General features: G+C 37.4%; 1 protein-coding gene across 1 annotated transcript in view; it reads left to right on the top strand.

Moving 5' to 3' along the window:
- MUC19 (mucin 19, oligomeric) overlaps positions 1–26,639 on the top strand; it is a 203,173-nt gene that overhangs the window by 2,732 nt on the left and 173,802 nt on the right. Inside the window, exons 3-12 of the mRNA XM_075599071.1 lie at positions 464–490; positions 1,532–1,549; positions 4,323–4,340; positions 5,504–5,530; positions 5,955–5,981; positions 9,839–9,856; positions 10,880–10,897; positions 13,797–13,823; positions 15,761–15,787; positions 26,578–26,610. Coding sequence (XP_075455186.1) covers positions 464–490; positions 1,532–1,549; positions 4,323–4,340; positions 5,504–5,530; positions 5,955–5,981; positions 9,839–9,856; positions 10,880–10,897; positions 13,797–13,823; positions 15,761–15,787; positions 26,578–26,610 — 240 coding nt within the window. The remainder of the gene's footprint in view (positions 1–463; positions 491–1,531; positions 1,550–4,322; positions 4,341–5,503; positions 5,531–5,954; positions 5,982–9,838; positions 9,857–10,879; positions 10,898–13,796; positions 13,824–15,760; positions 15,788–26,577; positions 26,611–26,639) is intronic.

The raw sequence follows: 26,639 nt of genomic DNA, 5'->3' as shown, positions 1-26,639 counted from the left end.
ATTGTCCTGCGAACATGTCCATTTGTAACCCGTGGTATATAGTACATTCCCAATAGTGCTATCAAAATGTGGATCAAGTGCAAAACCAGAGCTAAAACGATTCCATATGTATAACAAACAAAATAAATCCTAACGAGAGAAAATGGTTTGCTTTCCATGTTATGGATATGGTGATATCTCAACCCAGTTTTGAACTTATTCAGCATCAGGGAATCAGTGAAATTTAGATAGCCATTATGGGTTAAAAAAAAGATCAGGTCAGTTATGGGAGGAATATTGAAAATGTAGCTGTTTTGTGAATTAGATATTATCAGATCAAAATTACCTAAGAAACAAAAATGTTTAGGAATTTATGTATAAAATGGTAATCAAATAAACAATACCTACCCCTTCTTCCATCAATATCAATAGTTAATTTCAATTAAAAAATAAATTGGTGACTACATTATTTATTTTATTACAGAAAAGCCTGGCAAGCCGGATAAACCAGGTACTGTACACAGTTACTCAAACTGCTAGTTTAGAAGCATAACAGCTCTATTGTCGCTCTAACTTTTTCAGGGGCAAATGTTCTGGAAATATTTATATTAAAGAGCTTATGTAGAAAATACTAATCAAATAAACAATACTTAGCATTTCCCAATAGGGGAAATTGCAGGTGGGTGGGCTATGCATGCAGGCCATTTCGCTCAACACACACATATACAGTACTAAGTGTATACATCATCCACACATACACAATTAGATACATGAAACATACACACACCAGATACATGTAAAATGCCTACACCTAGGATTGGGCAATAATATCTTTTTTTCACAGCAATGGTATTAAGACATGTATTAAGGGATGCTTTGGGGCTCTGAATGAATAGTTGCACGCTCTGGAGAGAGTATTTAGCTTTTCGGAAACATTTTGCTACAATAGAGTTTTCTATGTTAAGTGCATAGATTTCTCTATTAGAAACACTGACCTGAGACCCTGGCAAATATATTAATGTCATATTTTTGCATATTTCTTAGGTGGTGGTAGTGGATAGATATGACTGCAATTGATTAAGGGGTTAATATTAACTAATTGAATGTTCCCTGTGTAGGAGAAAGGTGAGTTTGCTAGAGTAGCCGTGTATATTAACCCTGGTTGTATTTTTAAGTCACATGCTCACTTGTGTGCTGTCCATCACAGATGGTATATGGGGACTGATTTAGGGGAGATAGTGTCCATTTGAGGAACCTATATGAAGGTGAAAAGTGGGACAGCTTGCAAGTTACGTATTCACCCTTGTCCCGTATGCCCGTCACATGCTCACAGGTGTGCCATACATGACACTGGCCCTATTCAAATCACAGCTGTAGGCAGAGCTAAAGTTGTTTGTTCTCCACTTATAATTCAATAACATAATATTTCTATGAGTTGAAATAGTACACACAACCCCTAGTGTGTAGTATGCAGAACATTTATGGGTAACCAATGGCAAAAAACTTTTAAACACAGTTAACATTAAGTAATGTACATTTATTTTCTTTCCAGGTCCCCGCAAAGACTCAGGTACTGTATGTCTTGTATTTTATAAGGACTATATCCATGTTAGTGCAAATTTATTTTGTCTTCATTTTTGTTCCTTGTATTGTATTGTATGTCTTTATTTATATACCGTCATTAATGTACAGAGCGCTTCACAGTAGTAATACAAGTAATAACAAACAATACAAATAACAGATCATGGGAATAAGTGCTTCAGACATAAAAGTAAAATTTCGGAAGAGGAGTCCCTGCTCCAAAGAACTTACAATCTAATTCGTAGGGAGAATGTACAGAGATAGTAGGAGGGCATTCTGGTAAGTACGTCTGCAGGGGACCAAGCTTTATGTATCATGTGTATAGTATTAGCCACAGTGCTACTCATATGCTTCTTTAAGCAAGTGTGTCTTAAGGTGGGTCTTAAAGGTGGATAGAGAGGGTGCTAGTCGGGTACTGAAGGGAAGGGCATTCTAGAGGTGTGGGGCAGTCAGTGAAAAAGGTTTAAGGCGGGAGAGGGCCTTAGATACAAAAGGGGTAGAGAGAAGACATCCTTGAGCAGAACGCAAGAGTCGGGATGGTGCATAGCGAGAAATTAGGGCTGAGATTGTAGGGGAGACAGGTGAGAGGCAGGAAGGCCAGACAGCAGGAGGTTACAGTAATTGAGACGGGAGCGAATGAGGGCCTGAGTCACAGTTAACTAATTTGACAGCTACACTATAAGTATTTAAAAAAAATATTTTTAAAAGTTACTTTATAAACATGGTGAGCGGAGACTTGGGAGGGGTTATATTTCACCTGGCTGCTCCCTTTTGTCTGATGTCACTGTATGTTACAACATTACAAAATTAGAATATTAAGAGAATAACGAGACCCTGCTCCACAAAGCTTACAATCCCTTGGAGAGGAGAGTGGGAACAAAAGATACAGTGTGTGAGGGAAGCTACTTACAGTAAAACTAGCAGATGGAATGCATTGTTATGTAACAGAATATAGATGTCATGGTGAAGGGGACAATTTGATGTTGCAGTCGAAAGAATGATATCTATTGTGTGTGATACAGCCTAGGAAAAGATCTGGAAGTTGGATTGGAGATGTGCGAAGTTTTCATCTGATTAAGCGAACCAGGCGAAAATTGGTATTTTTGAAGTGAAACTTCTTTAGTGGCACCTAGTCAATTTTGATGGAACAAAACTCCTTCATGGAGGCGAAATGTGAAACGGAAATGACGTCACGCTCCTAATGGCCGCCGCTCCCCCCACACGCCCGCTGACATATGCCGCGCATGTGCAGTAGTGATGGCGCCGCTGACTGATGCCACGCATGCGCAGAAGCAGCTGGCATCGCTCAGTTCTCTGGCGCGCATGCGCAGAGGCTTCTGGAGCTCTGCAGTGCGTCGCGCATGGGCAGCAGAGGAGAAGAGGACACGGAGCACACACCACCCACCCACACCCCCTGTGTCACTCGCAAACACACACACACTGTCATACACACTGTCACACACACACTGTCACTCACAAACACACACAGACACACACACATATTCACACACACACACACATACTCACACACACACACACACACACACAGACACACACATATTCACACACGCACACACACACAAGGAATACACAGTTATGCGCAGAAATAAAATTACGTTCAAAATAATCTCAAAAAAATGATCTCAAAATAATCTCAAAAATAAAAATGGCTAAGACTAACACAGAAAGAGTGCGTGAGTAACGTGCTCGTACTAGAGCTACGAAAACACCAAAACAAACACCAATAAGTCACCTACAACGTAACAGAGAGTGGAGAGAACGAAAAAAACCAACTTGGAAAACGTGAAAACAACACCCACAACTGTGGCTTTACCTTCATGTAGCCCTACTCCGTCAGCAAGTACTAACAGTAATCCATCACATAATACTGAAACTACAGACCAGACTTCATTACCATATGACAATTATAATTTACATCCAATTGCTCATGGACACTTTGAAAGAACATTCTTAAACAACATGTTTGGATACGAATGTGACATTTGCCAAAGATTATGGTTCAAAAATGACATCAGAACACCTGCTGAGAAACATGCTCCACTAATACAAACTGTTTTTTTGTGTCAAAACAAAGTTGCTGATCCGTCAGAGCTGAGTTACATCACAGTCAAAATTGATCAAGCATTTTCAAGTAATGAGGCAAACTCCTATCCAGAGCCTGATATGGGGCTTTTTAGAGAGAGATAGAGAGATATATAGAGAGAGATAGAGAGCCCCATTTCAGGCTCTGGATGGGAGTTAGCATCATAAAACGAAAATGTAAAATGCTTGGAGAATCACTTGCAAATTTTGACTGTGCTGAGATTCATTGGCGATACTGCAGATTGGTGGTGGAAGGATTTGATTTCGGAGAAACTGGTTCGCCAGAGACTGGGGCAAAACTGAAGCAACAAACTGTACACCAAATTTATCAATGAAACGGCCAATAAATGCTGATTTGTGCCTCATTTTTACAGCCAGGAGACTTTGATACATTAACCCCTTAGTTTTCAGCAATGATTCCTAATCCAAAGCACGTCCCATGTCTGTAATCTATACCTGATTATAGCAATACGTTTTCTGAAGCATAAATGGGAAGGTTACATTTTTGGCAGATGTACAAATCCTATGTTTCCCAAATACTTCATTACACAATGTATAACTCAGCATAGTAACACTTATGTTGTCACAATATGTAAATAAACCTCCGCATTTGCTGTAAATATTTATTGAAATAAATGTATGTCTCTTTTCTTTCCCAGATGAAAGTCACGAATCAGGTATTTTTTATATTGATTTTAAACACACATTCACAAAATATAAACTGTTAAACCCTCAGTGGCCCCATGTTAATAAAATTAATAATGCAGCCGTACAAACTGTTAGACCTTAGGCCTCGATTATACCCGCTCAGGCTGGGCAGCCGTGTGATCCGGTGACATCATCCTTGCGATGCCGCCGAGCTGCATGTGAACTGCAGGCAGGAGACAAGCAGAGTAGACAGGGAGGCGTGGCCGTGAGTGGTTCACCCTCATTGGCTGAACCGCTCACGTGACGCGTCCATCGCCTGCCAATAACAAATTCACAAGTCTGCTCTCCAGCCTGCCGCCCTGCAGTTCCAGGCGGCGCGCACGTCATGTGAGGTATGTTTGCTTTCATTGGATTTCTGCAATTTGTTTTTGAGCCACGCAACGCGACACCGCTGGACGGTTTTGGTATAATCACTGCCTTATTTAATTTCAGGACTGTTCCAATGAATGTGACTAAAATCTTCTCCAGCATAATGCTTCATATCATATTATTATTGTTATTATTATTAATAGTATTATATTTCACAAAGGAAACAGTACACTGATTCTAAATGACAACGATCTTATAGGCTTCAATTCATTATTATTCTTGCCATTAGCAGATATTTATGAAACAATGTTACTGTCCACGGGATTGTTTACATTTGAAATGTGAACAAAAGTTATTCCAGTTCCTCCCACAAAATGTATTTGTAAATGTTTCCAGAAATTCAAAGTCTCACAAGTGCAATTCATATATTTTATTTCTTAAAATTAGAAATCTTTAGTAAATGTCTAAAATGCCAAGAATTTACTGTAGTTGTGTGTTTAACTTAGTTATAACACTTAAAATATGTTTCTTTCTTTAAAGATAAGATCAGTAGCCAGATAAAAGATACAGTATTACCTACAATGGTCATAATAGGGCTCACAGTGCCACTTAAAACATATTGAGTAATGTGTGCTGAGCAGTCTTCGGCCATAAGGCACCTGCTGGTGCAGGAAGATAACAGCCCATTCAAATCAATGCCTTGTGGCAACAGACTGCTTAGTAAACATGGGTCATTATGGTTATAATATAAGAACAGAAAGTTTGAATACAGTATTTGAAGAATCAGAAGCGTTAGACTAACTGCATTATGTTTTTATTACAGGAAAGCACGGAAAGCCTGGGAAAGCAGGTACTGTTCCCAGACTTTTAGTTTTTAAGGAAAAGATCAAATCTCTTTGTTTGCCCCAGAAATCAAAAAATGGATCTCCAGGGAAATACTGTATATTCATCAAAATGAGGCAAATGACATTACATCCTGTTGTAATATTGTGTAGAGATTGTACAACTTTTAGAGTCATTGTCCTGCCAACAGGTTCATTTGTCACCCATGGTAAACATTCCCAATAGTGCTATCAAAATGCATCACAATATATCATAATGTTCCTTAACATTCCTTAACATCCTTAACATCCTCTGCAAAACCAGAGCTAAATCTATACAAGATGTATAACAACAAAATAAGTCCTAATGAGAGAAAACGGTTTCTATAAGGGCCGTAAGTGCGTAGAAAATAAATTATTGTCAGATTGACGGCATTATCTATTTTATTGCAGGAAAGCCTGGCAAGCCCGATAAACCAGGTACCGTACACACATCCTCAAACGTTTCGTTTAGAAGCATAATAGTCACATTTCCTTCGTTTATACAAATAAGACAAAATGTAACACAGAAGGAATACAAATGTTTGCTCATTCGTCCAGGTCAAAATGTAAACATTCAGGTGTATTCAACAGAAAATCAATAGTACATTAAACCCACTAGGTACATGAGTTTGCGCTAACAGCAAATGTATGAACTTTGCGGCCTATGTGGGATGTGTTAAGGCAGAAGTGATGCAATTCTACACCAAAAAATCTGTGCCATCTATGTCAGACAAACAAATCACATTGAAATCAATAGGATTTTTTTCTTGGATACATTAGGTGCATTGAAACCTGCTAAAGCTGGTTTGAATCTTTTGTTCTTAAAAAACGTGTGAAGAGCATGCAATTCCACCGTCTCTTTTTCGCTGCAAGGTCTTTTTCTTTTTTTATTTCCCTTCACTTTTAAGCAAAACATTGCTTTCATTTAGTTGAATTTACACATAACTAAGAACATTTTTGCTTAGTCAAATTTTCACATAATTAAATAAAATAATAATAGTGGCGATTTTTAGAACTCAAATTTACAAAAAGTCAAACTTGCGAAGAAACGCCGTTTCCCAGCAGATTCGAGCTTTGGTGGAAAGTTCGTCCAATTTGTAATCTGAGTATCATGTAACTCCTCCCTATGTCCTCCTATTGACACTCCCAAAGAGATGCAAAATTAAAATAATGCCGTTTATGTCAATTTTGCTCCAAATTCACTTTGCTACTTCACCCCTTCCCCCATGGATTTGTTGCTATGACTTTTTCAGAGGAAAATGTTTTGGAAAAAACGTAAATTAAAAAGCTTATATCAAAAATACTAATCAAATAAACAATACTTAGTGAGCATTTAGCTCATTAGATCGGTGCAAATAAATGTCCCACCTTTCAATATATATCAAATAGTCCACAGTCCGGTTCTTTTCTCAATTTATTCAGAGACAAATAGAACTCATCTTTTACAGCACCATTTCAGTCAGTTACATCAGGTTTTCAGGCATATAGAATTTAGTTACAGTGTGGAGAGTCCTTAGCTTGGTTGCTCTTAGCTTGAGTGTGACATGATTCTGTATTCTACAAATCCAAATACAATCTTTATACATTTTAACAATAACAGATTTTTCTCACTGTCAGACAAATCTCCTTAGTCAATCATCAACATTAGAACACCTTTTCTTCATTTAGCAATATTTACTTTGATTTACAAAACCCTCCTTGTTCTGTCACTAAGTTAACTATGTTCCTTATCTTTTAAGACCGATCTCTATTGTATTGTCTTTTACTACTAACCAACTATTTAACTAACCTTTGAGTCAAAATTCACGATCCTATAATATTCAACTCAGCAGACATTAAACATATCAAGTTTCCTACAAAATAGAAATTAATAAAACAAGATAGATTCTTAAGTCACATAAAACATTTCTACACCTGCCTGACTTCAGACTGATTTATCTTTGCTGAGGCTGCTAATCATTTTCCAATATAATTTCAAATAATACAAAATTACTTGTTTTAACTAGTTACATGCTGAATATATATATGTATATAGACAATTTAACATATTTATTATTTAGGCTTGAAATCGTCCTATCTTCACTTAGCATTTCCCAAAAGGGGACATTTCAGACTGGCGGAAAATGCATACAGGCCCTTTCTCCCAACACACACGCATAAAGTACTAGGTATGTGCATCATCCACACATACACAATTAGATTCATGAACATACATGTACATAACTAAACACCAGATCCATACAAAATTACTACACCTAGGATTGGGCAATAATAAATCATTTTTCACAGTAATGGTTTTAAGACATTTATTGTGATATTGTAATGTATCGCAAAACAAAAACAGATAGTCACAGGAGACACAGGGCAGAGACAATCACAGGAGGCACAGGGCAGAGACAGTCACACGAGGCACAGGACAGAGACAGACAGATAGTCACAGGAGACACAGGGCAGAGACATACATAGTCACAGGAGACACAGGGATGAGACAATGACAGGAGGCGCAGGGCAGAGACAGACACATGAGGCACAGGACAGAGACAGACAGATAGTCACAGGAGACACAGGGCAGAGACATACATAGTCACAGGAGACACAGGGATGAGACAATGACAGGAGGCGCAGGGCAGAGGCATTAAGAAAAAAACACACAACAAGGCAGAACAAATACACACAGGACGGACAGAAAGAAATACAGACACACAGCCTCACCTCTTTATTATCCATACTGCTTCCTCCTCTGCTTGACCACACCCCCAGGTTCCCGACAAAACCTCATGAATGGCTTCATTACCTAGCAGCAGCCAATCAGGATGGAGGAAACTGCCCAGCCCCGTAGTAACTGTCCTGCTCTCTCCCTGCTCTGGCAGGTCAGGGAAATCCTGCAGCCCCTTTTGATCATCCCATGGAACCCCAGGGTGCACAGAACTTAAGTTGGGAAACACTATTCTAGATAGTAACTATATATGTGCTGACATGTTAGCACCTTATTAAACTATATGGGTAATATTGGTTTATTACTTATGTTAGTATCTTGTCTATATAGTTATGTATTCACTTATATGGTTACTTATATTAGTATCTTATATGTTAGTCCTATAAAAATGTGTATATACGTACATATTGCTACTGCTAAATAGAGCTGATTATACAGGTACTTATTTTCTATTGTAATTTCTAATACTGGTATATGTTTCGTGTTAGTATATGTTAATGCTTCATTTCTCTCATCCCGCAGTCCTACAAGTATTATGTTCATTAAAGGTTTAAACCAATTTCATTCATGAGCCCTATGGTACTTTCCCTGCACCCAAAGCAGTAGCTACAGTACTGTACAAATGTTTCTTCCCATAAACAGAGGGCATTGGGATCAGCAGCCTGACTCTTACAGCTGATTACCCACTCTGTGTGGAATTGAACTGTGTGGCTAGTGCACCTGTACCTCCCTCTCATGGGGTGTTGTGTTTTATTTGGAATAGCATAAGGAGAATAAGGAAAAAAGTTACATTCTCTGTATTACTTTGGGAGCTCTAATTCCACGGACTACATAAAACTGATCATTTATTGAGTGTTTCTCCTTAATATAGTAGGTCCTTTTTGCTATAGGAATCTTTAAGAAAATGAAACATTAGTCTATTAAAGTATAGGGTTGTGTCTCTAGGGCATTCATATTATTTCTACAACATAAATATTTATTATTAAATAGACAGAAAAAAATATAAACTTTTCTGATTCACCTTATTTTTTACAATGAGACTATGACTACTGTATGAGTTGCTTATTTATGAAAGACTCTTGATAGGAAATCTGGGGTAAAAAGTAATCTCATTTAGAGCACTGTTGCAGCCAAGTGGCTATTGTACTTCAAACAATAGTTTTATTAAAGCCAGTGAGTACAGGTATGTGGGCAGAAGCAACACTGCCTTCTACTGCCTACTAAATTCCCCTGCCTACTAAATTCAGCTATTCCTTGCCTACTGTATACAGAACAGATCAAACCCCTTTCTCCCCCCCCCCTCTTCCTATTGCTGTCTGCAAATACAGTATCTTATCACGGGCACTCACATTAATCTTTGCCCTCTTCAAACCACAGCTATAGGAAGAGCTAAAGTTGTGTGTACTCCACTTATACTTAAATAAAATTATATCTGTATGTGTTGAAATTTATGGGTTGAAATAGTACACAGAACCTCCAGTGTGTAGTATGCAGAGCATTTGTGGATAACCAATAGAAATTAAACAAAACCTTTAAAACACAGTTATCATTAAGTAATTGACATTTATTTACTTTCCAGGTCGCCGTAGAGACTCAGGTATGTCTTGTATTTTATAAGGAACACAGCTCAACCCCCTTATAACGCTGTGCTTGGGGTCCAAAGAATCACATCGCGTTATAAGCGGATCGCGTTAGAAATAATGTACAATTGTATGCATTGTACAATAAAGTATTTAAGATACCAATTATCGTGTTGTAAAGTATTCCTAAATATGCAAATTGGAGCCACACTTGCATCGCGTTATAAGCGGATTCGCGTTGTAATGGATCGCGTTATAACGGTGTTCAGCTGTATAGCTATGTTAGTGCACATTTATTTTTTCTTCATTTTTGTTCCTTGCGGTCTCTACTCCAATATACTACTGTATCTCTTGTAAAGTGCTTGCTGTTCATTGTTTAAAGGTGCAATCCCTCTTAGCACCAAAGTATACTAATGACAGTCACATGTTTAAATGGTTACATGTTGGTGATGTCTTTTTTTCTTCTTACTAATTTGAAACTTATACGTATTTTTTTAAAATATCTTTAAAAGTTAGTCTGTAAACATGGTGAGCTGAGACGTGGAAGGGGTTAGATTCCCTCCGGCTGCTCAATTTTGTCTGATGTCACTGTGAGTTACAACATTTCAATATTACAATACTGACATGCACAGGTGCAGAAAATAAGGAAGCCCTGCTCCACGAATCTTAGAATCCCTGAGAAAGGAGAGTAGGAAGTGTGTGAGGGAAGTTACTTACAGTAAAACTAGCTGCTAGAATGCATTGTTATTTAACAGAATATAGGTGTTATAGTTACACTCCTTAGTTTTCAGCACTGATTCCTAATCCAAAGCACGTCCCATGTCTGTAAGCTATACCTGATTATAGCAATACGTTTTCTGAAGCATAAATGGGAAGGTTAAATTTTTGGCAGATGTACAAATCCTATGTTTCCCAAATACTTCATTACACAATGTATAACTCAGTATAGTAACACTTATGTTGTCACAATATGTAAAAAAAACCTCCGCATTTGCTGTAAATATTTATTGAAATAAATGTATGTCTCTTTTCTTTCCCAGATGGAAGTCACGAATCAGGTATTTTTTACATCGATTTTAAACACACATTCACAAAATATAAACTGTTAAACCCTTAGTGGCCTATTGTGAATAAAATTAATAATGCAGCCGTACAAACTGTTAGACCTTAGGCCTCGATTATACCCGCTCAGGCTGGGCAGCCACGAGATCCAGTGACATCATCCTTGCGATGCCGCCGTGCGGCATGTAAACTGCAGACAGGAGGCAAGCAAAGGAGACAGGGAGGAGGGGTGGCGGAGGCGTGGCCGTGAGCGGTTCACCCTCATTGGCTGAACCGCTCACGTGACGCGACCGTCGCCTGCCGAGAACAAATTCTCAAGTCTGCTCTCCAGTCTGCCGCCCTGCAGTTCCAGGCGGCGCGCACGTTGTGTGAGGTATGTTTGCTTTCATTGGATTTCTGCAATTTGTTTTTGAGCCGCGCCACGCGACACCGCTGGATGGTTTTGGTATAATCACGGCCTTATTTAATTTCATGAGAAGGGTTCAGGACTGTTCTAATGAATGAGTCTAAACATCTTCTCCAGCAGGATACATCATAGCATATTATTATTATTATTATTAATAGTATTATATTTCACAAAGGAAAGGTTACTCTGAATCCAAATGACAACGATCTTATAGGCTTCAATTAATTATTATTCTTTGCCTTAGCAGATATTTAAAAGGAACATGAAACAATGTTACTGTCCATGGGATTGTTTACGTTTGAAATGTGTACAAAAGTTATTCCAGTTCTTCTTACAAAATGTATTTGCAAATTTTTCCGTAAATTCAAAGTCTCAAAAGTGCAATTCACATATTTCATTTCTTAAAATTAGAATTTTTTTAGAAAATATCTCAAATGCTAAAAATGTACATATGTGCTTGTACATATTATTTAGCATTGTTAAATAAACTTTAGCTACAGTATATCATTTTAGAATTATTTTTCAGATTGAGAACATAATTTTTAATGTAAATAAATAACCCCTGATTTCTAATAGCAAATGGATGTTATAACAAACACTGGATCATATAACAGATATGCACATTAGGGAAATGATAATTTAAGAAATCATTAATGTTACGTCAAAACATAGCTTTTTGTGGAGTATGAATTCTGTGTCCAAAATCTTTTGAGAAAAGGATTAATCAGGTTCACAAAGTTGTATTAATATTTAACTCCTTGTTTTTATAGGGACCCATCTAACAGCAAAAAGATTATTAAAACAATACTGTATTTAGGATTGCTGCACACTGCAGAACATTTATTTAATGTGCCCCCAGGAAGCAGATTTATTGTCCCAAGGCACAAAGAATTGCCTTTAAAATGGTTATTGTTAATTACTTAATGTTAGTGTTGGACTAATTAGCACTGGTAAACCTGGCACTGTACATGTGTATTGCATGTGCATGTGTTTAACTTAGTTATAACACTTAAAATATGTTTTTTTCTTTAAAGATAACATAAGTAGCCAGATAAAAGATACAGTACAATGGTCATAATAGGGCTCACTGTGCCACTTAAAACATATTGAGTAATGTGTGCTGAGCAGTCTTCGGCCATAAGGCACCTGCTGGTGCTGGAATAAAAAATAAATTTTTCCTGCATAGGATTGATGCCGGGAATCTCTGGAGCTGATATACATTAATATTAGCACCAGAGACCCCTGGCATGAACCCTATGCAATAAAAATGCATTTACAGTAAACTTCATTACCATAGCGGATAGCCCCAGGGACCCCCTACTTCCCGAGATACAGGCCCCGTTATAAGGTGCCGGTATGTCCTATGCATTTAAATGTCTGTGTCATGTGACCATGGGAATAAAATGCATAGGAGATACCGGCACCCCATAACGGGGCCTGTATCTCGGGAAGTAAGGTGTCCCCGAGGCTGAAACCAATGCAGTTCAGCTCAGGAGACGGCTCTCTCAGAGAAGCTCTCTCTGCAGGAGATACAACTCGCCGGGTAAGGTCTTTTCAGAAGGTCGTTCATCAGATTACCGGCTAATCGCCCGTTTTGGGAATTTTGCTATGACAGGTAATGAAGGCTTTCTGAATACTGTGATACCAACGCTCATAAAAATGGTGATTTAAATGGCCCGGGGGATTTTTTTTTATGAACCTTTAGTGCATGAGGCCCCATGTGTTCTAATAGCAAAAGGATGTTATAACAAACACTGGATATTTACATGAGGACAATGATAATTTAAGAAATCATTCATGTTACATCAAAAGATATAGCTTTTTGTGGAGTATGAATTCTGTATTTGAAAACTTCAATTCAAAAACTTTTGAGAAAAGGATTTATCAGGGTCTCAAAGTTGTATTAATATTTAACTCCTTGTTTTTATATGGACCCATCTAACAGCAGAAGGATTATTAAAACTATAACTGTTGTAGTGCTGCACACTGCAGAACATTTATTTCATGTGCCCCCAGGAAGCAGATTTATTAGGTTGTCCCAAGGAACAAAGAGTTGCCCTTACAATGGTTATTGGTAATTACTTAATGTTAGTGTTGAACTGATGAGCACAATTTTGTTATTTCACATAATTATGGGAAGCCTGGCACTGTACGTGTGTTTAACTTAGTTATAACACTTAAAATATGTTTCTTTCTTTAAAGATAACATAAGTAGCCAGATAAAAGATACAGTTTTACCTACAATGGTCATAATAGGGCTCACAGTGCCACTTAGAACATATTGTGTAATGTGTGCTAGCAGTCTTTGGCCATAAGGCACCTGCTGGTGCTGGAAGATACTGTAACAGCCCACTCAAATCAATGCCTTATGGCAAAAGACTGCTTAGTATCCATGGGCTACTATGTTCATAATCGAAGAACAGAAAGTTTGAATACAGTACTTGAAGAATCGGAAGCGTTAGACTAACTGCATTATCTTTTAATTACAGGAAAGCACAGAAAGTCTCAGAAACCAGGTACTGTTCCCAAACTTTTCTTTTTTAAGGAAAAGATCAAATCTCTTTGTTTGCCAAGCAATATTAAAATTGACCTCCTTTTTGGCTTCATAAAAAGTGACAATGAGAGTAAATGAGTCACAGGAGACACAGGACAAAGATAGTCACAGGAGACAGGGCAGAGACAGACATAGAGTCACAGGAGGCACAGAGCAGAGACAGTAAGAGGAAACACACACACAACAGGGCAGAACAAATACACACAGGGTGGACAGAAAGACAAACAGACACAGCCTCACCTCTCTACTGCCCATGCTGCTTACCCTTCTGCTTGACCACACTCCAAGGCTCCTGACAACACCTCATGTTTGGCTGCATTACCCGGCAGCAGCCAATCAGGATGGAGGAAACTGCCCAGACCCCTAGCAACTGTCCTGCTTTCTCCCTGCTCTGGCAGATAGGAAAAATCCTGCCATCCCTTTTGATCCTCTCACGGAACCCCAGGGTGCTCGGAACTTAAGTTGGGAAACACTATTCTACCTAGTAACTTTATATATGCTGACATGTCAGTACCTAATTAAACTATATGGTTAGTATTGGTTTATTACTTGTGGACAGTTCGCTTTTGCAGTGTAAAGGATGATATATATGTGATACAGACTAGGGAAGGATGTGGAAGTGGTATTGGAGATGTGCAAAGCTTTTGTCCGAGTCAGCGGACCATGTGAAATGCAGTATTTTTTTTATGTAAAATCAAAGTTGCTGATCTGTCAGAGTTGAGTTACATCATGGTCAAAACTCACCAAGCATTTCTATTAATGATGCTTTCTCCTATCCAGAACCTGATATGGGGCTTTGGAGAGATAGAGAGCCCATTTCAGGCTCTGGATGAGAGTTAGCATCATTAAACGAAAACTAAAATGCTTGTAGAATCACTTGCAAATTGAGACTGCGCTGAGATTCATTGGCGATTCTGCAGATTGATGGTAGAATGGTTTGATTTTGGAGAAACTGGATCGCCAGAGACTGGGGCAACACTAGAGCAACAAATTGTACACCAGATTTGTCAAAGAAAAAGCAATAAATGCTGATTTGTGCCCCAGTTTGGCAGCCTGGAGAGTTTGATACATAAAGCTCTTAGTTTTCAGCAATGATTTCTAAGACAAAACATAAGCCCCGTGTCTATAATCTATAACTGATTATAACAATACGTTCTCTGAAGCAATACTTATCGCTTGAAAAATAAATTGCTGTTGTATTGCATTATTAAAAAAAGATATTGCATTATAATTTTTATTGCAGTAAAGCCTGACAATCCCGATAAACCAGGCACTATAACATCCTCAAATGCTTATTTTATAAGCATAATTTACAAATTTCCTCAGTTTATACAAATAATACAGCATTAACTCCTAAAGCATTACAATATTTGCTTATTAATCCATGTAAAAATGTAAGCATTCAGGTTTATTCAACAGAAAATCAAATGTCAAATTTGCGAAGTAATGCCTTTTCGCAGCCGATTCAAATTTTGGTGAAAAATGTGCCCATCTTGGCATTGTAATCCGTGCACCATGTAACTCCTCCCTCCTATTGACACTCCCCAAAACCCAGCACAAAACCTGGAGCAAAGATCCTGATACAATGACCCAAAGAGACGCAAAACAAAAATAATGTAGTTTATGTCAATTTTGCTCCAAATTTGCTTTGATACTCCCCCCATGGCTCTGAAGTCGCTTTTCAGGGGAAATAGTCTGGGAAAAAATATATATTAAAGAGCCTTTGTCGGAAATACAAATAAACAAAACAATATCAAAAGTAATGCTCTATTGTGAATTTATACAAATTGAACTGTGATTTTTTTGGCATCCACATTATTGATGGGCATATTATTCTTATATAAAACTATAAGATGGAACTAATTATCTTTACTTGTTTGTATTTCTCACATATATTAGTAACAACTACCACTGCAAATGTACCAGGTATGTACAGTTTATTCGTGAAAATATGAATCTTCAGACTGCCGTAAAATAAGATACTGTAGTTTATTTTTCCATGCGCTTACACTTATGTTTAGTATCATTATCCCTAATTGTAGATTTAACTCCCTGTATCTTAAAGTCACCTGTATGCGGTCAATGTAAAGTGCTGCATACATGTTTGGAACTATAAGAAAATACATGACTACAGTAAACACAATATGTAATGGCTCAATCTCTTTGGGGACTACAACAGATTGCGAAGTCAATAATACAGTTAGGCCTTAATTAATGGCAGGAGGATGAATAAAAGACTTAATCAGCCTAACCCTAATATGCCAGTCTAACTCTACCCTAACCCTAATATGCCAGTGTAACTCTTACCCTAACCCTAATATGCTAATCTAACACTTACCCTAACCCTAATATGCTAGTCTAACTCTTACTCTAACCCTAATATGCTAGTCTAACTCGCCTTGACCAGCACGATCTGAGTCCTTATAATCTGGTAGAAAATCATTGCTGGATAAATAATGGAGGTGGGAGGAGGAGGATATAAAGCAGGTTGCCAGGTAAATACCATACAAGGTCCAATCCATCATTAGTCCTCAGATCTGTCTGCTCCTGTCATTAATTAATATAAACTGAACTTTTTTTTGACATTCACATTATTGATGAGCATTTTATTATTATATACAACTTTAAGATGGAACTAATTATCTTTACATGTTTGTATTTCCCACATATATTAGTAACAACTACCACAGTAAATGTACCAGGTATGTAGAGTTAGTTTTGCAAATATTCCTATTCAGACTGCCATAATTTTTTTTACTGTAGTTTCTTTTTTTCTTTGCGCTTATAATTAGGTTTAGTATCATTATCCCTAATTATAGATGTAACTCCCTGTATCTTTAAGTCAACCCCATGCTGTCAATGTAAAGTGCAGCATACATGTTTGGAACTATAGGAAAATACATGACTACAGTAAACACAATATGCAATGACAATCTCTTTGAGGACTACAACCGATTGCAAAATTAATCATTCAGTACAGCCTTATTTAATGGCAGGAGGATAAATAAAAGACTTCATCAACCTAGCCCAAATATTCCAGTCAAAATCTTACCCTAACCCAAATATGTAAATCTAACTCTTAACCTAACGATAACCCTAATATGTAAATCTAACTCTTGGCCTAACGATAACCCAAATATGCTAGTCTTACTCTTGCCTTGACCAGCACGAACGGAGTCCTAATAATCTTGTAGAAAATCATTGCTGCCTAAATAATTGAGAGGGAGGAGGTGATATATAATGCCAGCTGCCGGGTAAATAGATCATTTGTTCTGTTTTACCATTCAAAGTCCAATACATAATTAGCCCTCAGACCTGCCTGCTCCTGTTTTCATGATAAATTGAATAGTTGATTCCAGTTTAAAAAATTGTCATTGTTAGACTAACAGACCAAAGTTTATTTGCAATAACTAGTGTGATGCCTGATATAGCATGTACTGTACATATATTTTCTTCCTTTTCAGCTCATAGGCAAAAGAGAGAGTAAAAAGATACAATTTTTTTGTAGAGGAAATACATGATTTACCATTACACGTTTAATGATCATGCTATGGATAAAATGTATAATGTGGTTTAAAAATAGTAAAATAATAAAAATAAAGTGATGAATATTTGTAGGGTTACTTTTTTGCCATTTTCTTTAACAATTTCACACGTTAAGATACATGACTAACTTGATTTTTAGAGTGGACTCTGAGAAATGCATCTAGATAATATAATTTGGGGGGATAGGGTTACTATAAAACTTGTAAGTGATGTATGTATCTAGGCAAATGTAGTGTAGGTTTCATGCAGTAATACAATTATTTAATGTTCGTTGTGAATTTATATACATTGTACTGTGTTTTCTTGGCATCCACATTATTGATGGGCATATTAATCCAATAGTTTTATATAAGATGGAACTAATTATCTTTACTTGTTTATATTTCCCACATATAGTAGAAACAACAACCACTGCAAATGTACCAGGTATGTAAGGTTTGTTTGTGCAAATATATTTAGACTACCATCAAATAAGATACTATAGTTTCTTTTTTCCATGCGCTTACACTTATGTTTAATATCATTATCCCTAATTATTTATGTAACTCTCTGTATCTTAAAGTCATCTGTATGCGGTCAATGTAAAGTGCTACATACATGTTTAGAACTATAGGAAAATACATGCCTACAGTAAATACAATATGCAATGGCTTAATCTTGTTGGGGACTACAACACATAGCAAAGTCAATAATACAGTTAGGCCTTAATTAATGGCAGGAGGATAAATAAAAGACTTGATCAGCCTAACCCTAATATGCTAGTCTAGCTCTTACCCTAACCCCATTATGCTAGTCTAACACTTGCCCTAACCCTAATACTGTATGCTAGTCTAACTCTTACCCTAACCCTAATATGCTTGTCTGACACTTACCCTAACCCTAATATGCCAATCTAACACTTACCCTAACCAGCATGATATGAGTCCTAATAATCTGTTAGAAAATCATTGCTGGGTAAATAAGGGAGAGGGAGGAGGTTATAAAGCCGGCTGCCGGGTAAATAGACAGTTTGTTCTGTTTTACCATACAAAGACCAACACATCATTAGTCCTCAGACCTGCCTGCTCCTGTTTTCACGATAAATGTAATTAGTTGATTAAGTTTAAAAAATTGTACTTGTTAGACTAACAGCCCAATGTTTCTTTGCCGTAACTAGTGAGACGGCTGATCGAGAAAGTACTGTACATACACTGTATATTGTCTTCCTGTTCAGTTCATAGGAAAAAGAGAGAGTGAAAGATACAATTTCTTTGTAGAGGGAATACATGATTTACCATTATACGTTTAATGATCATACTATGGGTAAAATGTATAATATGGTTTAAAATTAGTAAAATAATAACAATAAAGTGATGAATATTTGTATGGTTACTTGGTTGTCATTTTCTTTAACAATTTCTCACTTTAAGATACATGACTTACTTGATTTTTAGAGTGGACTCTGAGAAATGCATCTAGGTAATATAATTTGGGGCCTATGAATGTTGCTGTGTTTGTCAATTACTGCAAGTGGGAAGGGGTGAGAAGGGAGTTTTGCCTGTGCAAACACTTACTGTAGAAGTAGGTTTTATGCAGTAATATAATTATTTAATGTTCTATCATAATTTTATACAAATATAACTGGTTTTTTTGGCATCCACATTATTGATGGGCATATTATTGTTATTTAAAACTATAAGGTGTAACTAATAATCTTTATTTCTTTTTATTTCCCACATATAGCAGGAATACCTACCACAGCAAATGTACCCGGTATGTACAGCTGTTTGTGCAAATATTCATATTCCGACTACCATAATATAAGTTACTGTAGTTTCTTTTTGCCATGCGCTCACATGTATGTTTAGTATCATTATCCCTAATTGTAGATGTAACTGCCTGTATCTACATGACTGCAGTAAACAAAATATGAAATGGCGTAATCTCTTTGGGGACTACAACAGATTGAAAAATCAATAATACAGTTCAGTCTTATTTAATGGGCAGGAGGATAAATAAATCCTAAGGGTTTATTAGCCTAACCCTAATATTTCAGTCTAACTCAAACCCTAACACTAATATGCCCATCTACCTCTTACGCCAACCCTAATATGCTAGTCTAACCCTTACCATATCTAACACTATCTGAGTCCTTATAATCCATTAGAAAATCATTGCTGTCTAAATGAGGGAGAGGGAGGAGGTTATAAAGCCGACTGCCGGGTAAATAGACCGTTTGTTCTGTTTCATCATACAAAGTCCAAAATATCATTAGTCCTCAAACCTGTGTGCCCCGGCTTTCTCAATAAATGTAATTAGCTGATTTCAGTTAAAAAAATAAGTAATTGTTAGACTAACAGCCCAATCTTTCTTTGCAGAAACTAATGAGACGCCGAATCAAGCAGGTACTGTACATATATTGTCTTCCTCTTCAGTTCCTATCCAAAAAAGAGAGTGAAAAGATGCAATTTCTTTATAGTGGAAACACCTGATTTACCATTGCACGTTTAACGATCTTACTAGTAGTAAAATAGATAATGTATTTTCAAAATATTAAAGTAATAAAAATGCAGTGTTGAATATTATTACTGTAGGAGTACTTTGTTGTTATTTTTTTAGCGATTCCTCTTTTTAAGATACATTAATTACCTGAATTTAAATGTCCTATGTATGAAAAAACAGATGCTTTCTTGATGATTCTATAGAATTCAATGACAATGTTGGTGCAGTATATAAATGTATAGGGCACCAGAGAGAACAAGCAAGCCTGCTGCACTGCATCTGGATGAATATTATTTCATTTGCTCTTATGCTTCAAATTCATAACCAAATACAAACATCTTAGAATGCTTTTCATAAAATGGAAAACCAGAATTTCCATATAATAATGAGATGATATGATATCAAATGAACAAGGGCTGAAGAACAGATGTCATTGTTAGAGCTGGGTGTGATTTAATAGTGAAATAACATTGTAAACCAACTGAAAATATATATTGCGGGAAATTGTATTTCTTTTGGTGGTGTTTTCTTTGTTTTTGACTTGGATTTCCATTGACTTTTTATTAAGTTTTCCAATTTCTTACATATCGTAGAGGTACATTTGTAAAATGATTCAGTTCCTCTAAGACACTATCCACAGTAAAAATGTTATATTCGTCTGTAAATAACCCAACTGGATTAGCATTCCATTTTCTTTGATTGACAGTACTATGGCCATAGCACACATGCATTCTAATAACCCAGTTTCAACAAAATACATTGGAATTGTACAGGTAACATGTATCCCATATACATATATCAAGAGTCAAGTGAAGTGTTATGTCAAAAGGCATAATAATTTGGAGAGACTAAAACAAAACACAGATAAACTTTGATAAAGGATAGGACACTAGACACATCAATGTTTTCCCTCTGTTACTTAAAGATGATAAACTAAACTCATGCCATATATGCAAGGATGTTATTTTCTATGTCAATTTAATTATACATGTATTTATTTCCATGCTGTTGCAATTGTTGAATAGCATAAATAAATGAAAGTATGATATATAATTGGTGGGTACATGTTGTTGCAGATTGAACAAACAATGTGCTCAATGATTCAGCCCATATCATTGTTTTAATCATTTTTTAATTAATTGAGCTGGGATTTGTTGAGGCTTCCAAATTATTGATGGACATATTATTCTTAAATAAAACTATGATATGAATCTAATCATCTTTAATTTTTGTATTTCCCACATATTTTAGTAAAAACTAACTCAGCATATGTACCAGGTATGTACAGTTTGGTTGTGCAAATATCCATATTTCAGACAACCATAAAATAAGTTTGTTTATCCCTCCCCCTTGTGCTAACAGTTATATTTAATGCCCTTAATCCTACTTGTAGATGTATGTCCCTGTATCTTTAAGGCATCCATATGCTCTCAATATAATGTGTTTTGTGCACGGTTGGCACTAAATGAAAAGAAATAACTACAGTTAATACCATGTAAATTTTTTCAAAATATGCAATGGCTTTACCATTTCACTGCCAGAGAGCACTGCAATGCTTTGCAAAGACAAAAACACAGTCATTCATCATTAATGCAGGTCCAACCAGTACTGGAAATTCTTTAAAGGTTTCATGTTTTGAATTTAAAAAGGACAGGGATGCAGGGCCGCTGACAGGGGGGGACAGCCAGGTCTGCTATCCCAGTGTGTTAGGGGGCACGACTCCTAGCCTGCACATTACCTCTCTGTGGGGGCCCAGAGATGCATCAGGGACATCACAGAGGGGAAATCCCTTCCTCTGAAGAGCCTTTGTAGGTGGGTGGGGCCTTGGTGAGTGGGCAGGGCCTCAAGTAGAGCAGTGTGGGGCTGGGCTGAGTGACAGGCTGAGAAAGGTGAGAGGGACAGGTTAAATCATGGGGATAAAAAGCAGACATAAAAAGGAAGAAGACAGAAAGGAAGAAAAAACACAAAGAGAAAATAAATTACCAGATAGAAATACATACGAAAGAAAAAGGAAAGAAAGAAAGACACGAGAAGGCAGAAAAGAGAGAAAGACACAAAGGGGGGGGGGGGAGGAGTGAAAGACATGAGGGGGATAAAAGAGAGAAAGACATGAGGAGGCAGAGAAGAGAGAAAGACATGAGGGGGAGAAAAGAGAGAAAGACATGGGAGAGAAAAGAGAGAAAGACACAAGGGGAGAAAAAAGAGAAAGACAATAGGGGAGAAAAGAGAAAAAGACATGAGGGAGAGAAAAGAGAAAAAGACGCGAGGGGAGAAAAGAGAGAAAGGCATGAGGGGGAAAGAGTGAAAGACATGAGGGGGATAAAAGAGAGAAAGACATGAGAGGGGCAGAAAACATATATTTACAACAGAGAAAAGAATCCCTAGTATAAGCACTAAACCTCTACTAATAAATAATAATGTCAAAACTTTTTTTATTAATGAATGTAGTATACGGAGAGAAACTCTTAAAAGAAATATGCTAATTTAAAAACCAAGAGAACATGAAGTACCAGACTGGGTCCTAATAAGCGTCCCTGAATGAGGGACAAATCTCTCAATCACATTAATGTATCTATATTATATGAGGTGATACAGTTGTATATACATGAGAGCTATGCTTTACAAGTTGGTTGATATCCTACTCCCAGCGTGTAGATGAATAATAGGTAGTTACACTGACAAATAGGCGCCAGTATAAAAGGGCAGTAATTGAAAAGACAAAATAAATCAAAACAGACTAGACTGTTTAAAGAACTGCGTGATCCAAATGCTATATACTATATATACAATGTACTCCATATCAGGGTATGTGAAAGTAGTGCAATATATAGGCTACCTATATTCTGCCTGATGTTAAGGATAGGGATATTACCGAAACAGAAAATGCTAAATGGGTGTAATATTACAGGCAGTGATTGTTAGTCATTGCCACAAGTACTTTCTAGAGAGTTGAAACATACCCTCCTGTTTCTGTCGCCTTATCAGTGCTGCTGAAGCCCGATAAAGATCTTATACTGTTGTAGATATGTTACGATCCAGGTTTAGGGTATTTTAACAATCTTAGGGCAATATCTGAGCTCAAAATAGTGGCTGCCTCAGAAGGTCCACATCACGGTTAGACTAGCTACAGTATTCAGCCGCGTCTATCACTCAAAGATGCCGGTACTTCCCGAAACCTAATGTTATGATCGCGTCTATGACGTCCAGATCACTGTGTCATCTCTACCCAGAAAAGAGAGAAAGACATGAGGGGGCAGCAAAGAGAGAAAGACATGGGGAGAAAAGAGAAAGATAATGAGGGAGAAAAGAGAGATAGACATGAGGGGGCAGCAAAGAGAGAAAGACAATGGGGGAGAAAAGAGAGAAAGACCTTAGGGGGAGAAGAGAGAGAAAGACACGAGGGGGCAGAAAAGAGAAAAAGACATGAGAGGGAGAAGAGAGAAAGACATGCAGGGGCAGAAAGGAGAGAAAGACACGAGGGGGGCAGAAAATAGAGATTGACAATGGGAGAGAAAAGAGAGAAAGACATGAGGGGGAGAAGAGAGAGAAAGACATGAGGGGCAGAAAAGAGAGAAAGACATGAGGGGGAGAAAAGAGAGAAAAACATGAAGGGGCAGGAAAGAGAGAAAGACATGAGGGGGAGAAAAGAGAGAAAAACATGAAGGGGCAGGAAAGAGAGAAAGACGAGGGTGAGAAAAGAGAGAAATACATGAGGAGATAAAAGGGAGAAAGACATGAGGGGAGAAAAGAGAAAGACATGAGGGGAGAAAAGAGAGAAAGACATGAGGGGGAGAAAAGAGAAAGACATGAGGGGGAGAAAAGAGAGAAAAACATGAAGGGGCAGGAAAGAGAGAAAGACGAGGGTGAGAAAAGAGAGAAATACATGAGGAGATAAAAGGGAGAAAGACATGAGGGGAGAAAAGAGAAAGACATGAGGGGGAGAAAAGAGAGAAAGACATGAGGGGGAGAAAAGAGAAAAATATGAGGGGAAAGAGTGAGAAAAAGATGCTGGGAAAACATACATCAGATTGTTAGGGAGAGGATGACATAAGGTAAAATACATGGAGGAATAAATAAAGAAAAAACACACACAGAGTGGCCAAGAGAGGTCACTAAAAGTCCCTCATAATTGCACTCATTCCTTAGTCTAATGTAAGTCCAAAAGTGCCAGTTAATTAACTGGTACCAATAATATAATCATTATGTGTAGACCAACAGGAAAAATAACCACTAAAACTAATCTATAGCTAGACAGACAATTCTGACAACTTTAATACAAATTAAAACAAGACGAAATGCATAAAATTACAGCTAATATACAAAAACTAAACCTAAACCTAAAAAGGTCCCCCTAATGGGCGAACAAAGAGCAGTAGGATGATGATAGGGGTTAATAAGACCTATATTGATATCCCCATGAGATGTATATATATGGAGAGAGGTCCAAAATATGTTAACTCGGCAAGTTTGTAATGCGTCTGATGTCATTGGTAAACGAGTGTATTACTTAGGGCAAGTATGCAGAGATAATACAATATAAGTGAATACAAGCAGGAAGAATACAACCTGGTGATTGTTGCTGCAGAAACGGCAATATGGTTGATGCCCAGTGTGTATAGCTGTGCGTACAGCATTCCTAGAGTTCTCCCAGTGGTGGGAGCTGCAAGCACGCTCCGTCGCCGCCCACGTGACCGTCAACGTAATGACGTCACTATAGTGCTACACTCGTTTACCAATGACATCAGACGCATTACAAACTTGCCGGGTTCTACTCATAGTAGTTACCATGATTACAGTATCGAGTGATTCAGCTGTGTTTTAGCAGTGCTATCTATTCAGTGTGTTCAGTTTTCCTTAATGTGGGATTTCCCCATAATTTATAGTGACTATTTTGCATATAGGTAAGGTGAGGCTATTTAGCCGGGTTAACATATTTTGAACCTCTCTCCATATATATATGTCATGGGGATATCAATATAGGTCTTATTAACCCCTATCATCACCCTACTGCTCCGTGTTCGCCCATTAGGGACCTTTTTAGGTTTAGGTTTAGTTTTTGTATATTAGCTGTAATTTTATGCATTTCGTCTTGTTTTAATTTGTATTAAAGTTGTCATAATTGTCTGTCTAGCTATAGATTAGTTTTATTGGTTATTTTTCCTGTTGGTCTACACATAATGATTATATTATTGGTACCAGTTAATTAACTGGCACTTTTGGACTTACATTAGACTAAGCAATGAGTGCAATTATGAGGGACTTTTAGTGACCTCTCTTGGCCACTTTGTGTGTGTTTTTGCGTAATTAGTTTCCCTTTGCACCGTCTTTATCCTCTTAGAGTGAGGTGAGCAAGGTGTTTCTTTGCGTTCTATTGGAATAAATAAAGAGAATGGCATGTGTGAGAAAAGAAAAGTGGGAGGAAAAAAGAAAGAATGAGATAAACATTGTTAGTGAGAAAGACATGCTGGACGGGGAGAGAGACATGCTGTGGGGGGGAGAGGAGAGAGACATGCTTGGAGAGGGGAGAGACATGCTGTGGGGGGGGGGGGGGGGGGAGAGGAAAGAAAGACATGTGGGGGAAAGAAGAGAAATACATTAGAGGAGGTAGAACGGAGACACAGAAAGGGAAAATATGAAATGACAAAAAGGGTGTTAGAGAGGGGAGAAGAAAGAGACATGAAGGGGCAAAGTAGACCAAATGTGATTTGCAGTGGTCCCGTTCTTTAAGTTTGTCCTGGGCCCCCAAAATTGTGTTAGCAGCCCTGCAGGAAAGTAATTAAAGGAAACAACTTTCACAATGAGCCCTACTATAGATCTATTAAAAACATGAAGGTGTAATGCCACATTCATCAATATAGTCATGTGACTTTCTGTTTTGGTAGAGGCTATTTGCCAGGCTGGGTAAATAGGACACTTGTTCAGATTTATGTAACTGATAGCAGAATAAATAAATGACTTGTTCAGCCTAACCCTTACACCAACCACAAACCCAAGCCTAAAATGTCCTTCTAAACTTACCCCAACCCTAACCGTAATATGCCAGTCTAACCCTTTTTCCAACTCTAATATTTCAGTCTAACCCAGTCCTCAACCCTAACCCTGCCAGACTAACCCATACCCCATCCCTAACCAGCACTCTGCGTTTTGATAATCTGGGCGAAAATATTTGCTGGCTGAATAAGGAAGAGGATGTTATAGAGTTTCCTGGTGATATTAGATACTTTGTTCTGTGTTACACAGAGTATTTCTCAAACCACTCCCATAGCTAGACCCCAAATTCTACTCATACTGTATGCAAACTATGTGACTTCACCTATGTGCAAGTGTATTGGGAATGTCTAAAAACTGGTGTGGCTGGTGATCTCCTAGTGGTTTAAAAACCACTGCTCTAAATTTATATTGAAGGTGTAGAGTAAGTCATGGAAGAAATCTAGAATAATTCAATAAAACAATTCTGTTTCTTTTTTTATAAAATATTTTCTCATTTGCAGTAGCAGAGTCATTCCGATACAAATGTGTAACTACTCTGTGTCAAGATTTTCTATTGATACTCTGCTTATGCAGGAATGGGTTGATGCTAGAAATATTACAATCTGTTTGAACTTCAGTGCACAGTATTATTACTGTGTGCTACGTATGCATGTAAAAGTAGTTTATATCTAATCCCATGTATTAAACTCGCTTTACAGAAAATGTAACAGCCGACGCATTAGTAGTAACATGTGAGTATTTTTGTACTTTAAAATTGTTT

Source organism: Ascaphus truei, chromosome 5 (assembly GCF_040206685.1).
Source record: "Ascaphus truei isolate aAscTru1 chromosome 5, aAscTru1.hap1, whole genome shotgun sequence".
NCBI lineage: Eukaryota > Metazoa > Chordata > Amphibia > Anura > Ascaphidae > Ascaphus > Ascaphus truei.
This window is presented reverse-complemented; position numbering and strand designations above follow the sequence as displayed.